This window comes from Peromyscus maniculatus, chromosome 2 (genome assembly GCF_049852395.1).
Source record: "Peromyscus maniculatus bairdii isolate BWxNUB_F1_BW_parent chromosome 2, HU_Pman_BW_mat_3.1, whole genome shotgun sequence".
In the NCBI taxonomy this organism is placed as follows: domain Eukaryota; kingdom Metazoa; phylum Chordata; class Mammalia; order Rodentia; family Cricetidae; genus Peromyscus; species Peromyscus maniculatus.
In genome coordinates this window covers 108719882-108744306 of record NC_134853.1, presented here as the reverse complement: position 1 = coordinate 108744306, position 24425 = coordinate 108719882, and the positions used below count along the sequence as shown (strand labels likewise).

The window sequence follows — 24425 nt, the reverse complement described above, 5'->3', positions numbered from 1 at the left end:
AACCAACTAACCAACCAGTGTATGGAGAGATGGTCCAGTAATGTACACATTTCTCAAGCATCTTCCCCCTATTTTTTTTAAAGCTCTATTAATCATGACATCCAGAAATGTCTTCACTAAACAGAAGCAGGAATATTGAGATAGTAATTCTTATTTTTGTATTGACAAACTAAATGTGAAATGATTTGGAGAATTATAGGTAGCACTCTCAAATTCTCCACTTAGGAAAATGTGTGCACTATTAATGAGCTATGTAGTTGGTCCAGTAGGGTAAATTTATTACTAATTAAAATAACACCTGACACACAGCTTTACTGATATGCTGTCTTCAGGCTGTCAAAATAAAATGTATGCATTTTTGGAGAAAGACAATATTGATGGGTCAGTCGTCCCCACATTTAATATACACCAAATCATGCAAAAATCAAGATCGATGTAAGGAAAGTTAATTGAGATTTTCCTCATAAAGTCAATATAAAAATGAAGTCTTATCCATTCTTATCCCAAATATCTTGGAATATTTTTTATTTTTTTAATGATTCAAGCATCATATTTAATAAGTTATTAATGATTTATTTCTGATCTTGACAGATTCTCTTTAATGTATACATGACTCATTTCAATATAGCAGCATCATAAGTGTCCAGTTTTATGAAACTTTAATACAGGTCAACATAATCTTACCTGTTACTTAATTGAGCGTGATTTGTTACTTTATTTTTAATATAATAGATCAGATTTTGAAACTATACCATTAAAGTTAATAAAATGAATTATGGATTCAAGGAGAGAAGAATTGGTGTGGTATCGTTGTGAAATGTTGTTAGGATTTAGAAATATGTGATAGGCCTTTTATGTAAATTATTGAAGGGACATGTGTTTGGCTGTCTGCTTTTGCATGATGCAAGTTTAACTGCCAAAGAGTGTCATCATGCACAATAAAGTGTTTAGCATTACTCCTGTATTATTTTTTGGACCAACTATCTCATCCACACAACTGATTTCACGTCGCACCTTTTAGGTTGTATATATCATACTCGTATTTATATAAATAAACTTTTAAGCGGTGGATTTCCCGCCCGCTCTTTTCTCTTGCTGCTATTTCATTGTGTCAAGTAGTCTCAGTATTGGCTTACTGGGGGCCTTACTAGGCATACAGTCTTTTGGTAAATTCATAGCATTAGGCTGCTCTAGATCTGTTTTGAGTCTCATACCAGCTTAAATTAAGTCTTCAATCATTTAAGACATCCTTGTACAACCACTTAAAAATAGCCAAGAGATCCTGATGGGATTTGGAATAAACATCTCTGAGCATATTCTTGTAAATGAGTGTCATTTTTTTCAAGTACTCTTAGAGATATTGTCTTGATAATCAGTTTGCTAGTCTTCATAACCATTTAACTGATCTTCATAACCAGTTAACTAGTTTTTTTTCAGTTAACTAGTTTTTATAATCATTTTACTAGCTATAGGAATTATTCTCATTAGTGTAGTATCTTAGAAGACTATTCGGTCTCTCTCCTCTTCTCTTTTTTTCATTCAGCCACAGTTCGGGCACTTTCTTTTTGAGCCAGGAACTAGACTTGAGAGGGCACTGTTTGTAATATTAACTCAAGCCAGGCTGGAACAGAAGTTAATTTGTTTTTTGTTTCTTGCTGTTTTTGTTGGGCAGGGGAGGAAGAAGAGAACAGGGGAGGGAGAAGAAGAGAGAACACAAAGTTGGGTGGTAGGGAAGTGGGGGAGATTTGAGAGGAATTGGGGGAGGGGAAACATGATAGAAATAGTGTATGCAAAAATTTTAACAAAAAAAGGAGTTAATACATAGTACCATAGGTCTCTGCTATAAACTAAGGCAGAGACTTTGGGAACAGAGTGAGGTTTGTCGTTTGTGGTCAATGAGATTCATGCTCCCAGGCAAACAGACAAGATAGGGAAGGTTCATTTTTAATAATAACTTGAAAGTAATTGAGTTAATGTAATAAATATTAATTGTGGGTCAAGTAGTCATTGAAAATGAAATGTGCATGCAGCTTTATTTGGAAATTAATATATATCTAAACCTAACTCCCAAGACACTGTAGTCTTCTGACTATGTACCACCATATTAAGCACCCCTCCAGTTTATTCAGGTCATTCATTTAAACAGATTATCATAAACATTTCTGTGTGGTCTAATGTGAAATTGATGAGTAATCTTTCTTTTATTTCAAATTAGGGTAATAGCAAGGCATAAGAATGATGTTGATACCTTTCCTGAAATTGTATGTGTGTACAGATGTGTGTGTATGTAGTACAGGATCCAAGAGACAGAGAAAAAAAATACTCGCAGATGACATTTGAAACCAGAAGCAGCTGCAACAAGGTCATTCTCCTGTGTGGAGATGGCCTGGCCACAGTGTCACCATTTGGGCCAGTCACCTTTAGTCTTGTCACTAGGCATTTGACAGTCCTGTTGGGCATCATCTCCAGCCTTCTAGGAACAGGCATCAGTGGAGAGTATGACATAACACATTCTATTTGTGCAATGACCAGAAAGTACAGTAGTCATTTGCAAATTACATAATACTTATTTATGTATTGTATTTCAGTGTTGCATGGTGGCCAGGCTAGAGCTGGTATTGGGAAGCTGCTGGCCTCTGCTTTGTTCTGTTGATCGACTTGTTCTCATTATCCTTTTCCCCCTTGTTCTTACTATTTATTTATTTTGGCTGGTATTGTCTTTTTTATTATTTAAATCAGGCATGTGGATTTCATAGCAGTGACATAATAGGATTACTCTGTTCTTGATATTCCTTTTGGGAGAGTTTGAGTCCTGTCTGGTGAACTCAGCTTGAATTTTGTGTCCTGCCCTATTCCTTATAATTAAAGCAACAGTTTACCATCATCTAGAAAGTCCCTCACATGATCTTTCCATCTATTCTTGGCAGAAAAGCTCAAGCAGCAAGCGTGTACCTCTTGTGTTGTATTAAGAACCTTGCTGAGCATGATGGCACATGTAATCTTAACACGTGAGTGGCGGATGCAGGGAGTTCTTGAGTTCGAGGCCAGCCTGGCCTGTATCTCTACATAGTTGAGAGAGTGTCATACAATAAAGGGGGGAGGTATTCACTCTTCAGTGTCTCAGTGTTTGTTCTGAAAATTAAAATCACATGTGGTGATATTATAGTGGTTTTGATGCTGAAGTAGTACTAGAAAAGGAGTTTTTAGGGGGTAATCATACAATATACTCTGGCCATTAAAAATTAATGTATTAGGAATGGCCATTAAAAATTAATGTATTAGGAAGGGATGCTAGTTTATAGGGCTAGGGGAAACAGTGATGCAAGTAAGGTAATGAGAAAAGTAGGAGAAAGGAGAGGGAGGGAGGGAGGAAGAGAGAGAGAAAGAGAGGGAGAATGAGTTTCTTCTCTCACCATGGTGACTGTGTGAGACAATCTCTTGGCTTTCAAAGTTCAGCAAGTCAGAATAACTCAAGGTTTAGGATAGCAGACTACTGGGCTTATGCCTGAGAAGTATGAGATAGTAAAATCATTGAATTAAGATAAGAATTTCAAAATGAGCCATATTTGTAAGAGAAGACTGTAGATGTAACTAACCATCTTATTAAATAAGAAACACAGAATCAATGTAAAGAAGAAAGCCGAGAGATCAGAGCTAAGAGCCTTACCGGCCTGCTGCAGCTAGCCTCTTCAGCCAAGAGAGACCTACTTCCTGTGTTTTTGTCTTTATATAGACTTTCTGTTCTGCCTTCTCATTGGTTGTAAACCCAACCACATGACTGCCTCGTCACTGCCTGAAAACACCTCCAGGTCTTCTATGCTTGGTATTGAGATTAAAGGTGTGTATCTCCAATGCTGGATGTATCCTTGAACACACAGCGATCTACCTAGCTCTGCCTCCCATGTGCTGGGATTAAAGGTGTGCACCACCTCTGCACAGTTTTCACTATGGCTCTAATAGCTCTGACCCCCGGGCAACTTTATTTATTAACATACAAATAAAATCACATTTCAGTACAAATAAAATATCACCATAGAAGACACATCTGAATTCAGCATTGTTTATTTAATGATAGTTTGGTAGCATTGTGCCATTTTAATTGTAGGTTTTTTTTTTTAAGTCTTCATTTCTCTTACTGTGTTAGTATATCTATATCCTATTACAGTTCTGTATCCTCAAAATGCCGGGCAGTGTAGAAGGTCTAACATTTAACTCTTAGTTAGATATTTTGGCTAAATGGCACCATGTTGCTGGAGATTGCTCAGGTCCTGCCTGGCCCTGCGGTAGGGACGGATCTCTCCCACCCATGGGTCCTGCATCCACTTATAAAATAATTAGCCAGAGACTTATTATTTACGAACTGTATGGTCTATGGCAGGCCTCTTGCTAGCTAGCCCTTATATCTTAAATCAACCCATTTCTGTTAATCTATGTTTTGCCACATGTTCCATGGCTTACCAGTCTGCTGGCAGGTTGTTCCTTAGGTGGCAGCTGGTGTCTCTCCAGACTCTGCCTTTCTCTTTTCTGTCTCTCTCCTTTCTTACCTGCCTCTAAGCTGCCTTACCACAGGCCAAAGCAACTTATTTATTAACCAATAGGAACAACATATATTCAGAGCATACACAAAGATATCCACAGCAGCGCCATGTCTCTGTTCTTGTGTAGAAATGTATAAACATGTTGATAAAACATTTCTGTATGAAGACTAATGTAATATTTCAGCCTGGTGGGGGATTCCTGACCGTCATAACTGCAGCACTTGGAGGCCAAGGCAGTCTTGTTGTTCAAGGCCACCCTTTAGTTACTCTGTAAGCTCTAGGTGAGCTGGGATTACAGAGTGAGACCCTGTCTCAAGAAACAAACCGAAACACAACACTAGGATTCAGTCGGAACTTGACATTTACAAAACAGCTTTGTCATAAAATACACAGTGTATTTACAATGGATCTGCAAGGACCTGCCTTTTGCTGTTTGTGCCTGGAAGAATCTGACATAGAGAGAGCCTATGTTAGTTGCCGAAAGTTAGTTACTGTGGGGTAGGGAGTGGCAGAGAAACAGGAACACCTTAATCAGCTAGCTGTATACCTGGTTTCTCCATAAAATCGAGCTGTCAGTGTCTTGTACTGTGAAGGGGTAGGTTGTGTGCACAGGAGGTACCCCTAGGTCTCAATTCTTCATGACCTTATGAAGAGTTCAGATTCTAGACATACTCTTTGCCCATGAATTTTCCTTGAGTTTGTGATTCTCAAATCACTCTTTTAAAGATTGTTTTATGATGTAAAATTGTTCTTGTAAAATAAAATAAGAAGAGAAATTAGCAGAAAGGAGAAAATACTTTAAATCTAAGCATCCAGTAGGGAGTGCTGGGCACAGAGGCCATTAATAAATATCTATTGATTGAATGCCAGGAATTAGCTTCCTGACCTCGGAGTAAATTGCTTCAGCTGTCATATTCTATCTGTAAGAAGGGGTGGTTGGCAGGGTTATTCTATTACTTTTTTCCATGTTATGGATTTATGTGACATCAGTGATCTTTCAGGGACTTGGTGAAAGTGTTAAATAAATCAAACTTTTAATACTATATTCAAAGAAGAAATGATGTTATATTTGCTGTCTTTAGATATTTTACTGCTCTTTGCCGTAGTAGGAAAGAATGTGGCATATTGTGCAAAGTTTCATTTGTACTTATTTAGAGGGGAGGGTATGTGGGAGAGCAAATGCATTTATTTATAAATAAATTATCATTATAAATTATTAAAAGCTTCCTGTTAAATCAAGTTCTGTTGCTTGGTTTCTACCTTTTCCAATTCCAGATTACAGCAATGGAATTAGAATTGACTTACCACCATTTCTTCATAGAAACAAAATAACAGGGTTGGAGAGCTGGCTCAGCAGTTAAGAGCACTGTGCTCTTCCTAGGACCCAGGTTTGATTCCCAGAGCCCACCTGGCAGCTTACAACCATTGGTGAGCGTTTGTGCCATTGGACCTTTTGTGTAAACCTACACATGCAATTTCTCCTGTGATGTCATACCAAAATAGTCCTAGACTTATAAAAAGTAAAATATTAATAGAAATAAGAATTTTGGCCGGGTGGTGGTGGCACACGCCTTTAATCCCAGCACTCGGGAGGCAGAGGCAGGCGAATCTCTGCGAGTTTGAGGCCAGCCTGGGCTACAGAGTGAGTTCCAGGAAAGGCACAAAGCTACACAGAGAAACCCTGTCTCGAAAAACCAACAAATATATATATATATATGAATTTTGCTAAGTTTTATGTTTTGATAGAAACCTACTCTAGTCCCAAGGGATCTGATCCTTCTGTCTTCTGTAGGCACCAAGAATGTACATGTTGCACATACATATATGTAGACAAAATCCTCATGTTCATGAAATAATAAAAGCAATAAAGCTAAAAGAAAATAACAGTAACAGTAATATGGGCATATGTCTATTAGTTTATGTGACTTAGTATATTAGAGGATATCAGTGTTCTGTTACAGTGTGTGCCTGTTTGGGAGAGAAACTAAATGTGATAGTAGGTTTCTAACATAGGCAATGACAGCATAAAAAGAACGATTTTCCCCCTTGGTTATTAAAAAAAAGATCTGTATTACTGTATGTTAGTTGCATGAGACAGTAGCTAAAAGTAGGCTAAGTGAATACATGTATATAATATACTTCATCATATTCACCCCATTACCCTCTTGTTTGCCTCCCCAACTGCCCCCTTCCAAAAGAACAATTTTTATAAACAAACCACACAAACTTCAAACACAAACTTTCTGTGATAACAAAAGTTTTTGTCATTCACATAATAATTCATTCACAGAATAAAAATTCATTCATATAATAATCTCTTTCTTATTCTTTTAGCTTACTCTGTATTCCCCACACTTTCTTATAGCTAAGTTGGTATTTCAATTCTGCAGGTTCTGTATGTAGAGAGATGCTGTCAGCCATACATGTGACTCCTCTGTAGAAATGGGTCAGAACTGGTGGCAGGATGTTAACAAACCAATGTAGGCGGAGACTGCCTGCAAACCAAAGGTTCAGAAACTGTAACTGGTGCTTTAGTCTTTATACCCCCTTTCCTTTTTTAAGTAAAGGTTTCTGTAAAAGCATAAAGCTGTTATCAAAATTTATATTTTTATTATATTTCTATATTAATATTTTTACTTTTTTGTAAGTCTGGGGTTTATTTTTAAGCTATGATATAACAGGAGAGATTGCATGTGTATGTTTGCACCAAAAATCTAGTAGCTTTGTAACAAGAGTGGGTCCCTAAGGTGATTCGAACTGTAGTCCCCTCCAGCCTGGGTTACAGTTTATCGGACACACACTCAGTGAAAGTCACTGTATTTCACTTGCAGTAGAAGACCTTCCTTTCACAATTACCTGAGCAAGCGCGTGCTAGCAGCTCTTGAAGCTGCAGTCATAATTATTGTCTCGTTTGACCTTTGCCTATAAAATTGGGTTTGAATTGTGTTCTTCTCTTTGGGCTTAAGATTCAGCCACTGGCAAGAGCTTTGTTTAATCTCTGTTGAGCTATCTCATCTCCTTCAATAGGGCATAAACGTATTCATCAACCTATCTTTTATATGTGCAGTCAGGAATACTATTAAGATTGACTGCATTGTGGCAGGGTGCTTTGTATTTAAAAAGTAATATAATAGGCTTCAATGTGATTAAGAACAAGGGTTACTGCAAATGCAATATATAGTAAAATCACACCACTGAAGAGCTTTCTACATAATGCACTATGCCTAATGTGCAAACAGTTGATTTAATTTTCTGTCTTACCTCTCTAAAAGCATGGTGTTTCTCATAAATGCTACCCATGTATCCTGTTGTTTCATTCTGTAACACATGAGTTGATATGCTACTACAACTCAATTATATCAAGTCCTAAGGAATGAAATTTCTATTTTGATTTATATATGTGAAATGGGGTCTTGTTCAGCAGATTTAATCTCACTCCATGGTAAGAATGGAAATGAGAAAATGAAAATCTAATTTATAGATTTTTTTCATGAGACAGCCTCTGTTTTTAAAAATCAGTATTATTTTAATGATCCAATAAATATAAAATTTGTCTCTGATTATGAAAAAGCCTTTACCAGAATGCACTTGAAACAGTTCAAGTGTTGGGGCTGAGTGTGTAGCTCAGTCCTAGAGTACTTGTCTGGCATACTTGGTTGAAGTTGTAGGTTCTGCCCCCAGAATTGTAAAACAAAATGCAAACCTGGGTATGGTGATGCATGCCTGGAACCCCAGCATGTGGGATATTGAACTACAAAGATCAGAAGCCTTCAGTTCAAGGCCAACATAGGCTACCGGAGACCCTGGTTTCCACACTCCACAAGCAAATGTGTATGTGTGTGTGTGCGCGCGCGCTTGCACATTCATGTACGCACAACAAAAACCCAATTCAAGTATAATGTTTTATCTCAGTTTCCTGATTTTTGTTATAACAGATGTGATAATTAGCTGATAGATGTTTTATGCTTAATTGAATCTACTAAAACACACTATACATTCCCTTTCAAGTTAGAAGTAGCACACACAGTTTGTCTTTACAATAGTAGACGGTTGGATGCTGAAGCAAACTCTGGAAATGGAAGTTGCTTTCTTTGTGGCGACAGCGGTCCAAAGTGAGTGTTTATAAAAAGGTACTTGGGGACAGGTCCATGTCTCTTGATTTCCTGCTAATTTTTCTTTTACTACAGTGTGGGACTTAAAGTGAGATTATGTTTGCATTTTTCTAGTCTGTTCTGTTGTAGCATTTCAGCACCCCTATTTTACAGTATACTTGAAATGTTAGCTGAGGATGTTTAAACTAATTACAAATATGTATATTTTAGGCTGCTTTGGAGAAGGGTTTTTAGGAAAGTCCAAAACAAGTTTCCATGCCTTTTCAGTTTGTATTTGACTTTTAGATCAGTGAGTGTACCTCAATATCCAGAATGTTCTCAGTGTTAGTAGGTATTATCTCTGTACTTTTAGAGTGGATGCTGTTTTTAAGCATGCAGGAGCTATATGAAGTAGGAAATAGTGTCACTTCCATTCTACAAATGATGGAACAGAACGTATCGTGTGAATGTCCAAGGTGAATTTGCGACCAAAAGTCCCTTTCAGCAGCCCTGGGTATTGACCACCAAACTCCTGTCTGTCCGTTGGTTCCTCCCTTTCTCCCTCTATTTCTCCCTCTCCATCTCTCTCCCTCTTGCCATAAGCCTGTTGCTGAACTCAGTTTCCCAGTGGGCCCCCTGATTTAGCTGAGCCAAATCCGGATCTTCAGGAAGCCTCAGGGGTGTGCTCTAGCATGCCTGCCTTCGTCATGGGTCCACCGATTCGCAGCAGCAACTTCACCCACTTCCTTTTGTCCCACCTTCCTGGTCGGGCTCAGTTTTCTCTAGTCCTCATTCTCTTGCTTACTTGGGCAACGGTGCTCGAGTGTAGTGTTTGGATACCGTTGTTTCTTTCTGCAAAGCAAGAGGTTGGGGTTTGTTGTTGTTGTGTTTCTCTCCTGCTCTTGGATTCCTGGTGTTCTGGGAGCTAAAGCAATCCTCTACGTGGACAAGCTACTCAGTGCTGAATGCTGCACAGAGACCAAGAACGTAGAGTCAGTAAGATGCTGCAAAGAAGTCTTGTTTTTCTTCACCCTTTCTGTAAAGTTAGGACAGGTTTTGATCCTTCTCTGGAAGCGTTTTTCCCTATTGGAAAGAGAATAAAGCAAAAATTAATTGAGAAGCGAAAAGCTAAGTTATTGCCCTTGCTGGACCACTCTCCTTCGGTGTTTCTGTGAAGTTTGATTGTGGTGGTCTCAGCTGTTTATTTTTGTTGGAAATGGGTTTCGTATTTGATTTATTATATTTGATTACTTCATAATGCACAGCCATGTCTATCACCCGAGCACAGCTGGTAGCTCTCTTGTGTGTGGCACCACTGATTGTTCTCTGCCTTTGGAAAAGAAGAACGCATCAGAATAAGAAATTGAATTGTAAGCAATAGGAGAGAATATTATTGGACTGCCTTTAGAAGGAACTCTGAAGACACTGTATACTGATTTAAAGGGGGAAAAACCCCTCATTTTGGTTGGAGGATATCTTTTTAATATGAGAATGTGCTTGAGAAAAATCTAAATTTTTCTCTCCCAGTATTCTGAATGGTCACCTCTGCTTGTATTCCCTCTTCTGAAACATGCATTTTTCCATTGTCACGTGATTTTCTTACCCTAAGAAGATGATAGCTTTGCACTTGTGATCTTTCATTTTTTTAAAAATTGCTCTTAAAACCCACTACCTTTTTATTGCTAAAATTCTTCAGTCCAGATGCTTCTTTTATACTGTTCAGGAACTCTGAGATTTCAAGGGACAGATTTTTATTTAAGGTTTGTCATTCAAGAGTACATTATACATCTTCCTAAGGATATGTCTGCTTATCAAGTCTTAAGAAGAATCATTGCTTTCTCGGGAGTTTGCAGCACTGGGAAATTTAAGGGGCGAGAAATGGGACTGTGAAATGACAGGCAAATCTGTGTGGCCTTACAAGGAGGAACTGGAGTGGAGAAGAAATGCAGCTAGACAATTGGTAGCAAAGAGTAAGTGACCTCACTTTAGAGAGGAAAAACGGAGTAGGAGATGAGTGAAGGCGCTCTGAGAGGTCATGGAAGGACGTGCTTTCTCTACGGTTTTTTGTATGTCTTCCTGAGTATGGATGTAAATGTTATTTCTTTTCATGCCAGACCCACCAATGCCTTGGTCTTGTTTTTCTTTTAACTCTCACACGTGACCTGGTACTCCCATTCCCAGCCTGTTTCATTGTTGCTCTGCTTTAGTTTCTCTGTAGCTCCAGTCCTTAGTATTCTCTGCCCCAGCCTCAGAGGTATGTCTCCCTCAGAATAAACTGCAGACTCAGTTGCAGCATTATCTGGGGTGCAGGTCTGGGTCAAACACCACTGTCAGAGGGGTTTTCCCATGATGAAATCATTAGGTGTTATTTAAAAAATAGGACTCTTCATTGGCTTCTTATATACTTGATTTAAAAATGCAAAAGGAGGCCGGGCGGTGGTGGTGCGTGCCTTTAATGCCAGCACTTGGGAGGCAGACGTAGGCGGATCTCTGTGAGTTCAAGGCCAGCCTGGTCTGCAGATCGAGTTCCAGGAGAAGTTCCAGAGCTACACAGAGAAACCCTGTCTTGAAAAAACAAACAAACAAACAAACAAACAAACAAACAAACCAAAAAAAAAGTGCAAAAGGAGGTCTGGAGAGGTGGCTCAGCAGTTAGGAGCACTTGCTGATCTTGCAGAGGACATGGATTCCATTCCCAGCACCCACAAGGGAGCTTCCAACTACCTATAACTCCAGTTCCAGGAATCAGATGCCCGCTTCTGCACTTCTTGGGCACCAAGTTCATACACAGAGCACACACACCCATACATGTGAACAAAGCCCTTATATACATAAAATATACTTGAATTAATCTTAGAATAAAATTTAAAAAGCTACAGAGAAGAGCTGTATTTCAGACATACAGCATTTTGGGGAGTTTTAACACTAGGAACAGTTCTCAGTTGCTCCCCTGGAAGGTCATTCTCTGTATAGCAAATGCTACCTTTCCAGACAGACCTGAAATGTGACTATTTTGTCTGAGATTTTGGTGATTTTTCTTTTTCTTTTCCCCTGAGTTCCTTATCTTTTTGTTTTTTTTTTTTTAATGTCACCTAGCCTGCCCTCTAACCCAGTTTTCTCCCACCACAGCCTCCCAACTGCTAGGATAATGCTCACCCATGGCATAAAGATCTCAGTATTTTTCCGTCTGAATAACTCTCCATAGAAATTAGGTTTGTCTCTAATATGAACTTTCTAAAGATGTAGTTTTGCCTTTTCCCATCAATTAGCCTGGAAATGTATCTCCACTGGGCTAATTGTTTAAAATTGTAAAAGCAATTTCATGTGCTTTTGGAGGAAATGTAGGCCAAGTTGCTAGGAGAAGGATCAACATTAGCTTGAAGGATTGTTGACTATTTCTTAGCAATTCATATTGTTTTCTACTTTGGGACAGTGTAGCTAGGGTTTTCCTGCCTTGCCCACAGTCAGGACAAATCTCTCTCACTCGCCAGTCCCACAGCTGCTCAGACCCAAACAAGTAAACACAGAGACTTATATTGCTTACAAACTGTATGGTCGTGGCAGGCTTCTTGCTAACTGTTCTTATAGCTTAAATTAATCCATTTGCATAAATCTATACCTTGCCACGTGGCTTGTGGCTTACCGGCGTCTTCACATGTTGCTTGTCATGGTGGCGGCTGGCATTGACTCCTCCCGCCTTCCTGTTCTTTTTTTTCTTCTCTCGGTTAGTCCCGCCTATACTTCCTGCCTATCCACTGGCCAACCAGTGTTTTATTTATTGACCAATCAGAGTAATTTGACATACAGACCATCCCACAGCAGGAAAATTTTTGTTTTGCTGGTTCATTTGTTACAGTAAGTTCCTTGAAGTCATAGTTTTGAAGGAAGTCCTGTTTTAAGATTGTGATTGTATTTTTTTAAGATGAAATTTATTTTCTTAACTTTAGCTACCTGGGCTTGGCTAACTCTCTGACAGAATTCTTGATAAAATTGATAAACTCTATCAGTTGATAGAGTGCTTGCCTAACATACCCAAGGCCCCTAATAAGACCCCAGGCACCATGTAAGCCATAACAAAACACAATGAAGAAAGAAAAAAGCTTATGTATAGCTTAAAAAAAACATCCCCTCTTGGAGATTGTATCAGTCCCTTTTTCTGTTGCTGTGATAAAATACCATGAGCATGAAGAAAGGTTATTTGGACTTCATGATTTCAGAGGGAGAGTCTAATGGCAGGAGAGGCTTGACAGTGGCTGGCTAGAGCAGGGAGCTGAGAGATCACATCTTACCCACACACAGGGTGACACATTCTCTTCAGCAAGGTCATATCTCCTAAAGCAGTGGTTCTCAACCTGTGGGTCATGACCTCTTTCTGGGTCACACATCAGCTATTCTGCATTTCAGATACTTACAATACAACAGTAGCAAAATTACAGTTATGAGGTAGCAAAAGAATAATTTTATGTTGGGGGGTCATCACAACATGAGGAACTGTATTAAAGAGTTGCAGCATCAGGAAGGTTGAAAACCCCTCTTCTAAAAGTTCTGTGACTTCCCCAAAGGACCTGAACCAATTGTTCACGTCTGTGATCCTGTGGGGGGCATTCCCCATACAAATCAGAGCACACAGAGAGTCTAAAGATATTCTGAACATGCATGTAAAGATTTTAAGTTACCAGCAAGTGAAGTCATCGTATGAGTCATTGAGAGTTTTGCAATTTGGCCAACTTAGAGTGGGGAGCCTGTAGTTTAGATCTCGGGCTGTTCTGTAACACTGACATAAATGACCATTCTTTTACATGTGTAATTTACACCCCCTATAAGCTGTATTCATATTATTTTGTGCCACCATTTTCAAAATGTCTGTGTATGTGATAACTTTTTTCATACTCTGCTTGACATCTTGGCCTTGTATCAGTTCTTTCTAACTCCCAAGCTTGTACATTTCCCACTTTTTGAAGCTTACATTAAAGTTACATTTTACTAATTCAATCCAGTTTCATAAATGAAGGACTATCTGTTGGGTAGAGGTTGATGGTAGCAGTTACATCAGGACTAGTTTTGTATGGTAAGAACTATAGGAGAGTACAGAAGAGGAAAGCCACCATTTGGTTCCACAGTGTTAGCAGAAGGTTCTCAGGAGGAGGTGCTGTTTGAGGTGGACCTTGTGGTAAATCTGAAGGAAGGAGACTGGTGGTCCACCCCTGCTGCAGTCAGTTCGCTGTGTTTAGTTGGTGTGTCTCAAGCTTTATGAAAAATGTGTTTCTGTACATATAGTTGTTTGTTGCATTTGGAAAGGATTGTATTTCAGAATTGCATTTGAACTTTTAAAATGAGTGAGGTGAAAAAGTCCACAATACAATTGAAAATTTGCCTGGTGTTATCTTTAATCCTTTTTCAGGAAAATGAAGAACATGTAATAAAAACAAAGGGAGAAAATTTTGTTGCTCTGTTGTTTAGAAACAGGCGAAGTAGAAGCAGTAATGAATTTCTTTCTCTGTGTCTCTTTTCCCTCCCACTCCCACCCCACCCCACCCGTGTGTGTGTGTGTGTGTGTGTGTGTGTGTGTGTGTGTGTGTTTGTGTGTACTCATGTGTAGCTGAAAGTTTTTCCCAGGCGAGCACAAACTTTCAGCTACACTCATAAGTATGTGTCCTTATAAAAATAAATATAAAGCCCAACTGTTGACCTTTGTTCTTTCTAGAATGTCATACTGCACAGACATAGGCCATACTTAGGGACAGCGTGGTAAGCTATTCCCCGATGCTCAGACTCTTAGATGTTGGCACTAGACTTCCAGAAGCTGGGACACAACCATTTGGGTCAATGAGATGAGCTATGCTGGGCTCTGTCTGGAGACTCCGATGTGGTGGAATCAAGCAGGAAGGGAAGAAATCCAGAAATGCTCAGGCTGGAAGCAACAGTTGGCACAAAGCGATGATAATAACCAGTCTATATATAAGGAAACTGGTGTGTTTCCTCCCTGAAGGGCTCTGTGCAGTAAATAAAGGAAAACCAATAATTATCAATGGACAGCTGGACCACATTTTTTTATAGAAGTATTCAGACCAGCATAAATCATAGCGTCTAAGCGAATAGTCGAGAGGACGGCTCTGGAGGGGAGTTTGCCAGCTCTTTTCTTGAGAAATAGTGAGAAACCTATTGCCTAACAGCATCTTTAATGCCTGAATGAAGGCCTTTTGGATTTGATAAAGGATTTTTATAGGACTTTTTTGAAACCCAAAATGGGTCCATTTATTGAATGAATTAAATTTATTTTTGTATATATAATTTATTGTGTGACCACCAGTTTGTTTAGTCATCCAAGAAACTTTCTGTACTGAGTGTATCTCTTTTTTAAACCTTTTTTCATAAATGAGAGTAGAAAAATTTTCAGTAAGAGTTTACTCATTAATAAATATATGGATTAACCTTATTCTTAGTTGACAAAGTTATGGCCTTTTGTCTTCCTATGTGTTTTTCTTCCCCTTGTATGATTTTTCAGGATCAAAATTAAATAGGCTAATGTTCAGGATGTATGGTTAGCGTTATACCATACATTACATGTTAGTATCTGTGTTGTGTCTACTGTTTTGAGGAGCTGTTTTAGGAAAGTACTGTCCCCACAGGAATTATTCTTCAAGTCTAATTCTGCTTCTTTTATAGAACTAGCTCAGAGACTTGTGTTTAGGGTTCTTATATGCTAGAATGAGGAAAGTCCCCAGATTTTCAGATGAGAACTATATATATATATATATATGTTTATATTGCTTTTTTTTCTTATGTTGGTTTTATCTAAAATGTTTCGGGCTAGGAGATAGCTCTGTCAGACAAGGGCTTGCAGTCCAAGTGTGAGGACCAGTGTTTGACCTCTAGAACCAGTGTTGAAACTGGGCACATTGGTATGCTCTTATACTTCCGGTTTGGGAAGGGGGAGACAGGCATACCCCTGAGGTTTGCTGTCTAACTATCTCAGTCTTAATCAAGCACCAGGTCAGTGAGAGATCCTGTCTCAAAAAGAAGGTACATGGCTGAATATAGTGGCCCACACCTTTAACCCCAGCACTCGGGAGGCAGAGACAGGCAGATCTCTGTTGTGTTATAGGCCAGCCTGAGCTACAGAGTGAGTTCCAGGACAGGCAGGGCTACATAATGAGATTCTGTCTCAAAAAACCAAAACAAAACCAAAACAAAGGCACATAGTGTTTGAGGGGGGAAAGACACTCAAAGTTGACCTCTGGCTTCCATAGGTACATGCATGCATACTTGCATGAACATACATGTATGTACATTTACACACATGCACACAGTTTTAATTTGTCTTTTAAACATTTATTATATTTAAATTGTGTGTGTGTGTGTGTACACATGCACATATGTGTGGAAATCAGAGGATAGCTTGAGGAAGTTGGTTGTCTTCTTTCCTTTTGTGTGTTCCAGGGATTGAACTCAGGAAGTCATGTTTGGTGGCAAGTGCCTTCACTGGCTGAGCCACCTTGCTGGCCCTATTGTTTACTTCTAATTAAGAACTCAGGGTACTGTATAGATGTTGTTTGTTGTAAATGAAAATTTTACATTTAAAAATAATTGAGGTATAAGTTAATAAATATTTTCTTATGGAAACCGACTTTTAAAGAATATTAATACACAGCAGATCACTTCCTTTAGGAGGATGGAAAAAAAATCCCAAGATTTCCAATTCGAAGATGTACCCACTAACAGCTGTTTCCTATAATTGGAGCAATTTGCATGCAGAATAGAGAAAATGAATTATACAAAAGGGTGCAGAGAGGAGCAGCTCTAACTCCCCAGCGGGTGCAGCAGCCCACAAAATAAACTTCCTTCAAATGACACTGGCATGATTAATCCCAAGCAACCTGGACACCAATACTAACGTCTAAAAATATTTTCATTAATTCTTTGAGGATTTCCTCCAGTGAAATTGTCATTTTGCAAGAGCCTCACAGCTTAGAAATGCCACCAGTGTAGCGATGCAGGCCACCAGCCCACTGGGTGGGGCTGCATGTTCACCCCAGTGTTCAGGTCGTTTGAATATTCATGAAGGTTGGCAGGTGGTCAGTGGATGAGTGACTGCCACTACTCTGGGTCCTTTTGCTCTCTCTCTTTTTTTTAATTTATATTAGAAAAACATACCAGATAAAGTGAGTTGCTTAATTCCTGACTTTTTCTGATGTCAGTTTGGGAGGAAATTTTCATCAGGTGTTCTAAAGGAGATAGCTGGACGTTAACATCTTGCCTTCAGCTGGTTTGGTGGTACATGGCCTATCTGTAATCCTTGTCCTCTGGAGATTGAGGTAGGAGGACCAAGATTTCCAGGCCAGCCTATGCTACACGGCAAAACACTGTCAACTAAAAACAAAAACAAAGCCTTGTTGTCCACTCATGTCTGTGGAACCATATTCCTGTCTGTGCCGTGTGTAGCCAGTATTTATGTAAATCAACTTTTTTTAAAAAATAGAGCACATCATGTTTATAGTGTTTCCTACATATAATCACCTTGCATGTTTCAGCTATGCTTTCGGGTGTGTACGTGATGTTTTATTTTCATTCCCTGTTAGAGAGAAAGAAAGCAGAAACTGTGTACAGCTCTCCAGCCCCAGGCCAGGGATCACACAGTCCTGTGATCCACATCCAAGCCTCCCCTCTTCCTGTTTCCATCTGAGAGGGTTTGTGGTGATTGGACATCTTAGGGCTGGATTTCCTGGCTTGCGTGAAGATGGGTTTATACATGGGGCCTCTTGCTGCATTGTGTATATGTAGCATCTTCTTGGTTCGTTCAAGCTGTAGTGATAGAGTACAGTAGACCTGGCAGCTCAGAAACAGGAGACATTTATTTCTTGCAATTCTGGTGACCTGAAGTCTGATGTCAGGGTGCCATCATGTGCAGATTCTGATGTGAGGATCCTGTTTAGGATTGTTGATGGGCTTCTTGCTGTGGCTTCACATAGTGGAAATGATCAGAGAATCTTTGGATTACTACTACTACTACTGCTGCTGCTACTACTACTACTACTACTACTACTACTACTACTACTACTTCTTTGAGAATTTTGTACAAGTTGAGTTTTGACCATTTTCACGCCCATCCCCCCATTACTCCCAGCTCCACCATCCCTTCCCTCCCAACTTTGTGTCCCACCCCCCCACTCATTATGTCCAATTTGTACGGTCTAGGTATGCACAGCTCTGTAACCTTCCACTGGAGCATGGTCGACCTACTAGTGGCAAAACTCCCAGCATTCATCAGCTGGGAATAGCTCCTCAGCTGGGGGGAGGTTCCATATCCTCCTCCCCTCTCCAGCTCGGGGTTGGTCTTGCTTGAGTTTGCACAGGGGCCATCGCCACAACTGCTGTGAATTCATGGATGCGGCTGTGTGTTGTGTCCAGAAGATGTTGGTTCTCTCTTTTCACGTACTCTCTGGTTCTTACAGTCATCTCCCCCTTCCCTCAGCCTTCTGCAACTTTCCCAAGCCTGGGGAAGAGAGGGTACAGGATAGATGTTCCATTCAGGGCTCAGCAGTCCATGGTCTCATATTCTCTGCACCTTAGCCAGTTGTGGATCTCTGTGTTAATTGCATCTACTGAGAATAGAAGCTTCTTTGAGGGTGGGAAATACAGAGTAAACTCATTCATGAAGATTTTACCATCTTAATCACCTCTCAGAGGACTCATGGGAGGCCATTAATATCAGAGATTAGAGTGTCAACATGTGAATTTTGGGGAACATAAACATTCAGTGTATGGCAGTCACCATGCTTACTCTTCAAACTGTTGAGAAGAGGATTCCAAGATTCAAAGAAGTGAGGCAGCTCTGTAGAGGAAGACTGGAGTTTGGACTAGATGGTAGATTGGTACTCAGGTATGCACCCTCACCACCTGACATACGCTTTAATTTCCCACGGTACAACAGTGTTTGTTTGTTTTCTTTCCTCCTGTCCCTGGGGAAAGGGGAATAAACAGGTTAGAAGGAACTCTGTTTAGTTTCAGAGTAGTCATTTAGATAATTGATGCTTTGGGTGGGTACAAGGAGGTACTCTGTGGGACAGAGAGACTTTGGGAAGAAATTGAGATTTGGATAAACAAGAAAGAGTGGAGGGAAGCATTGAGCATCGGTGGGAACTGCTGTGCATGTTTGCGGGGAAGCAGAGCTTGAGTGAAGCACAGAGCTGTGGTGGGAAACACAGCGGGTGGGTGGGTAGGTGGAACCTGGGAAGGTGACCTGGGCTGCTGATAAGGACTCAGTGTACTGGAGTATGCATCTTGACATTTAGCATATCCAGTTTTACCTTGTTACATGATGAAGCCACAAGCTGGGTGGTAGTGATGGTGGCACATGCTTTTAATCCCAGCACTCAGGTAGCAGAGACAGGTGGATGTCTAAGGTTGAGGCCAGCCTGGGCTACAGAGTGAGTTCCAGGAAGGGTTCCAAAGCTACACAGAGAAGCCCTGTTTCAAAAAAAAACAGGAAAAAAAAAAACCCACACTATGAAACCACCTGCTTTAAAAGATACTTACTATACTTTGTGTGTGTGTGTGTGTGTGTGTGTGTGTGTGTGTGTGTGTGTGTGTATGTGTGTGTGCGCACAGGCATGTACTTGAGTGTTTATGTGTACCACATGCATTCAGGAGTCTGCAGAGCTTAGAAGATGGCAACAGATCCTTTGGAACTGAAGTTGTGAGATGCCATGTGGGTGCTGGATACCGAACCCAGGTCTAGTGCAGGAGCAAGTGCTCTCAACTTCCCAGCTACCTCTCTGGCCCACAACACTTAACAAGAATAAGTTCAGTTGACTTGTGATTGATTTTGATGTAGAAAATTTAGAGGAATGAAATTTCCTTTCCTAAGGTCTCTAATTCTCTAAGATCTTCCTTTAATTTTGTTTTATTCTAATAAATGTGAAGGTCTTATATATTCGTACCATGTGATTGGGTTTTGAATGTGTTGTGGTGGAATCTCATTGAAACTTGTTTTTGTGACCTGGGAAAGATGGAGGCATTGAATCTTAGTACGCATGAGAAGAAGTGATAGAGCCGGGGTTTCAGGTCTTCTGAGGAAGGAGGCCACCCAGGACATCTCAGACAACAGAGGCTTAGGCAGGGAGTGAGTTTCCTCAGCTCCCAGATTTGGATGTTTCTGTACTTAGGGAACTCTGTAGCTCATTTGGTTCTTTTGAGCTTTGATCACAGTCCCTGTCCTGTTTCTGAGAATTATAATTAAGTCACACAGTGTGACCATGGTTGACTGTAATGAACTATACTCCACCTAGATTTTAATTAAAAAAAAAAAAGATAGGAAAATTATTGTTCTGGGTCCCAGAGAAAAAGAAATCAGAGACTCAACTGTGAAATGAGCAAGGGCTGTGAAAATTGGGCATGATATGGATGGTAGAATGTTTATGTTTTTAACCATGTCTTTCTGTCTGCTAGTCTCATCTTTCCTATTTTCCTTTTTAATTTTGCAGTGTGCAAAGATCCACCTTACAAAGTAGAAGAGTCTGGGTATGCTGGTTTCATATTGCCAATTGAGGTTTATTTTAAAAACAAGGTATGTAATCTTTACCCATTTATCGCTCAGAAGATCTTCTGTTAACCAAATTATGTTTAAAATAATCATTGATAAACACTTCTCACACTATATAATGTTAAAGCTAAACTTGGCTGAAGAATTTTGGTTATCACAGCTCATTAATCATAGAGGAAGTGGCTATAAAAAGATAATTTCAATCATAAAGTCAGGTTATATAAAATTTACTAAATATTCCTTGGAAGAATGATTACCATTCTGAAAAAGGTGAGAGAGGTTTGTAAAATAAAAAAGATGAATTAGAGTTTTTTCAGGAAATGCTCCTAGTCTTGTCATATCTCTAGAATTTTTTAGGATTACAAAAAATAAAAAACAATCTTGTATTATCTTTAGATGATAAATATATGTGGCCAGTATATAAAGTTATTTCAGCCCGAGGGATTACGGCTTCTGCTGCATTTACAAGATGTCACCACTGTGTTTGGAGCAGAATATGCAGACTATATGGCATGGGTGATTGCTGAACCTCTCTCGGGCTTCCCTTATTCCCTACATAGGGAGGTAGGAGTACCCACTTCAGAAGGTGGTTAGAAGATTCTATATAAGGATGATGTGTGGAATATTTGTAACACTGTCTCATTTATACTTTTGTTAAGTGCTGGGCTTCTTTTCAGCGTTAGTTTTCTGGGTTTTGTTTATGAACACAATAGATTATTGCCTTTTTATCTTGGTGCTATACATTTGAAGATGAGAAGGTACTGAATAGCTCCGTAAACTGCAATGGGTGTGTGAGTTGTGAAGCTAGTAGACCTACCACTAAGAGCCCACGCCCTTGCCTGCCAAAGCTACTGCTTTCTGCTCCGTAGTCATGGATCAGTGATTTTGGTTACCCCAAGGAGAGCATTCAGCTCCATGTCAGGCCTGCAGTAGTGCTTGCAGTTTTTAAATAGTGCCATTCCTTACTTGTAATTCAAAGGTATCATAGGTTTTAAATATACCCTAAAGTGAGACAGGTCACTTTCAAAATAAACGCAAAAGCAACCGAGAAAACAGAAGTCTGTTCTTTAAGTGAGCATTCCATTAAGTCTGGTCCTGGAAGACAGCAGCTCCAAGAGCAGATTAGACAGACATTTTCACAGTCCGCCCGATCTACGCGAGCAGCGTCCCTGGGGTGCAGCCTAGGAATCTGCATACTTACTCACAGATCATATTGAATGACTTTGGTGCTCAGGACAGGAGCAGAGCCGTGACAAGCCACTCTTTAACACTCAGGGTTTTCCACAGCAACAATAGCTTTTCTGTGTGTACAAGGCTTAGCCTTTCAAGTCATTCAAGATTTCCTTGTGACTAAGAGATATAAATAAACCCATCCTGTACGATAAGAATGGATCAATAACTGGGTATGTTTTATTTTTCATATTTTTTTCTTCTCACTGTATGTTTCTATATACCACACTTCTGCCATTTCATCTTTAACAAGCCTGTTAATTAGGGTGTATGAGAGAGAGAGAGAGGGAGAGAGAGAGAGAGAGAGAGAGAGAGAGAGAGAGAGAGAGAGAGAGAGAGAGAGAGAGAGAGAAAGAGAGAAAGAGACAGACATACTTGACAGTACTGTTGTCCTGTACTTACTCATTTGGTTTCTTACTTTGTCCTTGACCAGAGACTAAGTGCTTTACATGTTATTACCGATTCTTTCTTATACCTGAATAATATTCCATTGTATAATTAATTTACATTTTGTTTTTCATTTGTGAGTTGATGGCCATTTGACTTGTTTTTACTTTGTGACTATTAGGAGTGATGCCTCTCCGAATAGTCACTTACTGGTTTTTGTGTTGACCCATGTTTTGAAATCCCCCTGGGATTATTTGGTCCTATTGTATATACTTATGTCTAACTTTTGGGGAAACCACTAATTATTTTGAAAGTCATCATGCCACTTTATGCATTTTATATTCCCTTTAGCAGTATATAAAAATTTGAATTTCTCTAATGGTTCTTGTGTTCGTAGTTTTCTTTTTAACTATAATTACCCTGGTGTTTGGGAAACGGCCCTTCATTGTGGCTTTGGTTTGCATTTCTCTGATGACTTGTGATGTTGAACATCTCTTCATATGCTCATTGTCCATTTATTTATATTCTTTGGAGAAATGCCTTTTCTCACTTTACATTGTGTTTTTAAATGATTGTGTTTATGAGAAGGAATTCAGAGTCTTTCCTCCCCTTCACAGCCACTGCCTTTTAGTATCGTGAATACTTAGTTAATGAAGATCATGTTGTTGCATCCTGTTATACTTATCCGGTGCGTGGATTATACTCTTGGAAGAATCTAGGCTTTCTCTCCTGAAGGATTTCTAAGAGTAAAGATCTCTGTTTTCCTGTGAGAGGACGTGACTGTGGGCAGACTCCTTGCTGTCGTCCATGTAAATCTGGCATTGTACTGGCTTCAGCTTGGATATAATCCCTGCACTTGGGAGGCAGAGGCAGGCAGAGCTTCATGAGTTTGAGGCCAGCCTGGGGTTTAAAGCATGTGCCACCACACCTCAAACCATCTTAAAAGCGCTGACATGTGGACTGTGGTGCTGCTCCTGTCTGACAGATGCAGTGCTGTGGAGGGTCACAGGATCTTTCTTGCTCTGTATACTGCAGTGCAGTGCTAATGTTAACAACTCCTCCACATCTCAGACTCTGATTACCTTAACTGTTTTAAATACCTCATGTAAATGACTCATTCAGTGCTTGTCTTCAGAGACTGGCTTATTTCATTTAGTATAGTGTCTCTGCAGGCTGGATGGACACATTGTTTTTCTTTTGACTGAACTGACTAATGTGTAAAATATTTAGTTACTGTAGGTTGTTTCTGCAGAATTTTATTTCATTTTGAGTGTATTATTTCATTTATTATAAATATTTGCGGTCTCGTTGAGTGAGTGTGCAATGTAGTAATGGTTTAGGACAAAATGTGTGCACAGTTTTCCTGGGTGATGAGTCTCAGTCCTGCTCATGAGAAATGCACCCTTCCTTTCCCAGTCCTGGGCTTGCTCTGATGAGTATGTCTTAATTCTGCTTATTGATTTGAAACGTCAGAGTCAAGTGGGCTAGTAGAGTCTAAGTTGTTCTCCTGGGTCTCCATGTATCTCATTGTGTATCTGAGTACAGTAAAACCAGCCTGTCTATGAAAACCATTTGTGTTTCAGAAACCAAAAACAGCATCCACATTGAAGCACATTCAATCCTGGTGCTTTAGTTTTAAAAGACCCCATGCTTCTCTTTCTTAACCTGTCCTCAGAGACAGTATGTGAGTGACTGACAAGGACTGGAGCTTTTAACATGAGGGGGAATCTGATGTTACCAACCAGATTGCCACTCCAGGAAACATATTTGTTTTACATTTGGAACAAATACACGCTTTTCTTATTTAGATTTATTTTATGTGTTTGAGTGTTTTGTTTGCATGTTTATCTGTGTTCCACATGTGTGCTTGGTCCTCTCAGAGGTCCAAAGAGGGCATTGGATACTCTGGAACTGGAGTTAATTGTTGATTCTTCCATTAACTGGAGTTGTATACTATTGTGAGCCACCATTTGGGTGCCAGGAATCGAACTTGGGTCCTTTGTAAGAACAAGAAGTGCTCTTAGCTGTTGAGCCATATCTTTAGCTCCTTTTATTTGAACTTGGAGGAATAATCTTTTCTGAGGAGCAAAGCTTAACATCATAATGATGTCCACTTTCTAAGTAGAGATTTCTAGTTGGCCCGAACACAACTTGGTGGGCATAAATTAAAGCAAACAAACAAATAAGACAAAAAACCTTTAAGAGACGCTTGTACCAAAGATTCAGAAGGAGCTTCTCTAGTCTTTATCCTTAGGTTTTTCTGAAAGCGATGGCTTTGTCTTTTGTTTAAACCTTCAGAGGACTTACGAGGATGCTATTACTACTTCATTCCTTTATTGTTCTGGTGGTAATTGGTTACATTTGTTAATATATTTTTCTTTAAAAGTACACAAGAGTGAATGTTTTTATTAAAAGAATGTGGGATAAAATGTAGTAATTTTATTCCCTTAATTCCCCTAATGACTGCGGAGTATTTGATATAGCTGTTTTCAAGTTTCTCTCCATGTGTCTGCATGTTAGAACATGTCCATATGGAGACTGGCTGGATCATGCTATGCCATACTTTAATATTTTTCTGTCAGTTACCTTTAATTTATCTACATCTCCAAGTAGTAATTTAAAATATCGTAATGGAGG

General features: G+C 39.5%; 1 protein-coding gene across 2 annotated transcripts in view; it reads left to right on the top strand.

Moving 5' to 3' along the window:
• Mllt3 (MLLT3 super elongation complex subunit) overlaps positions 1-24425 on the top strand; it is a 281881-nt gene that overhangs the window by 144866 nt on the left and 112590 nt on the right. For both annotated transcript variants that reach the window (XM_006975966.4, XM_076564484.1), the window contains exon 3: positions 20113-20195. In XM_006975966.4, coding sequence (XP_006976028.3) covers positions 20113-20195 — 83 coding nt within the window. The remainder of the gene's footprint in view (positions 1-20112; positions 20196-24425) is intronic.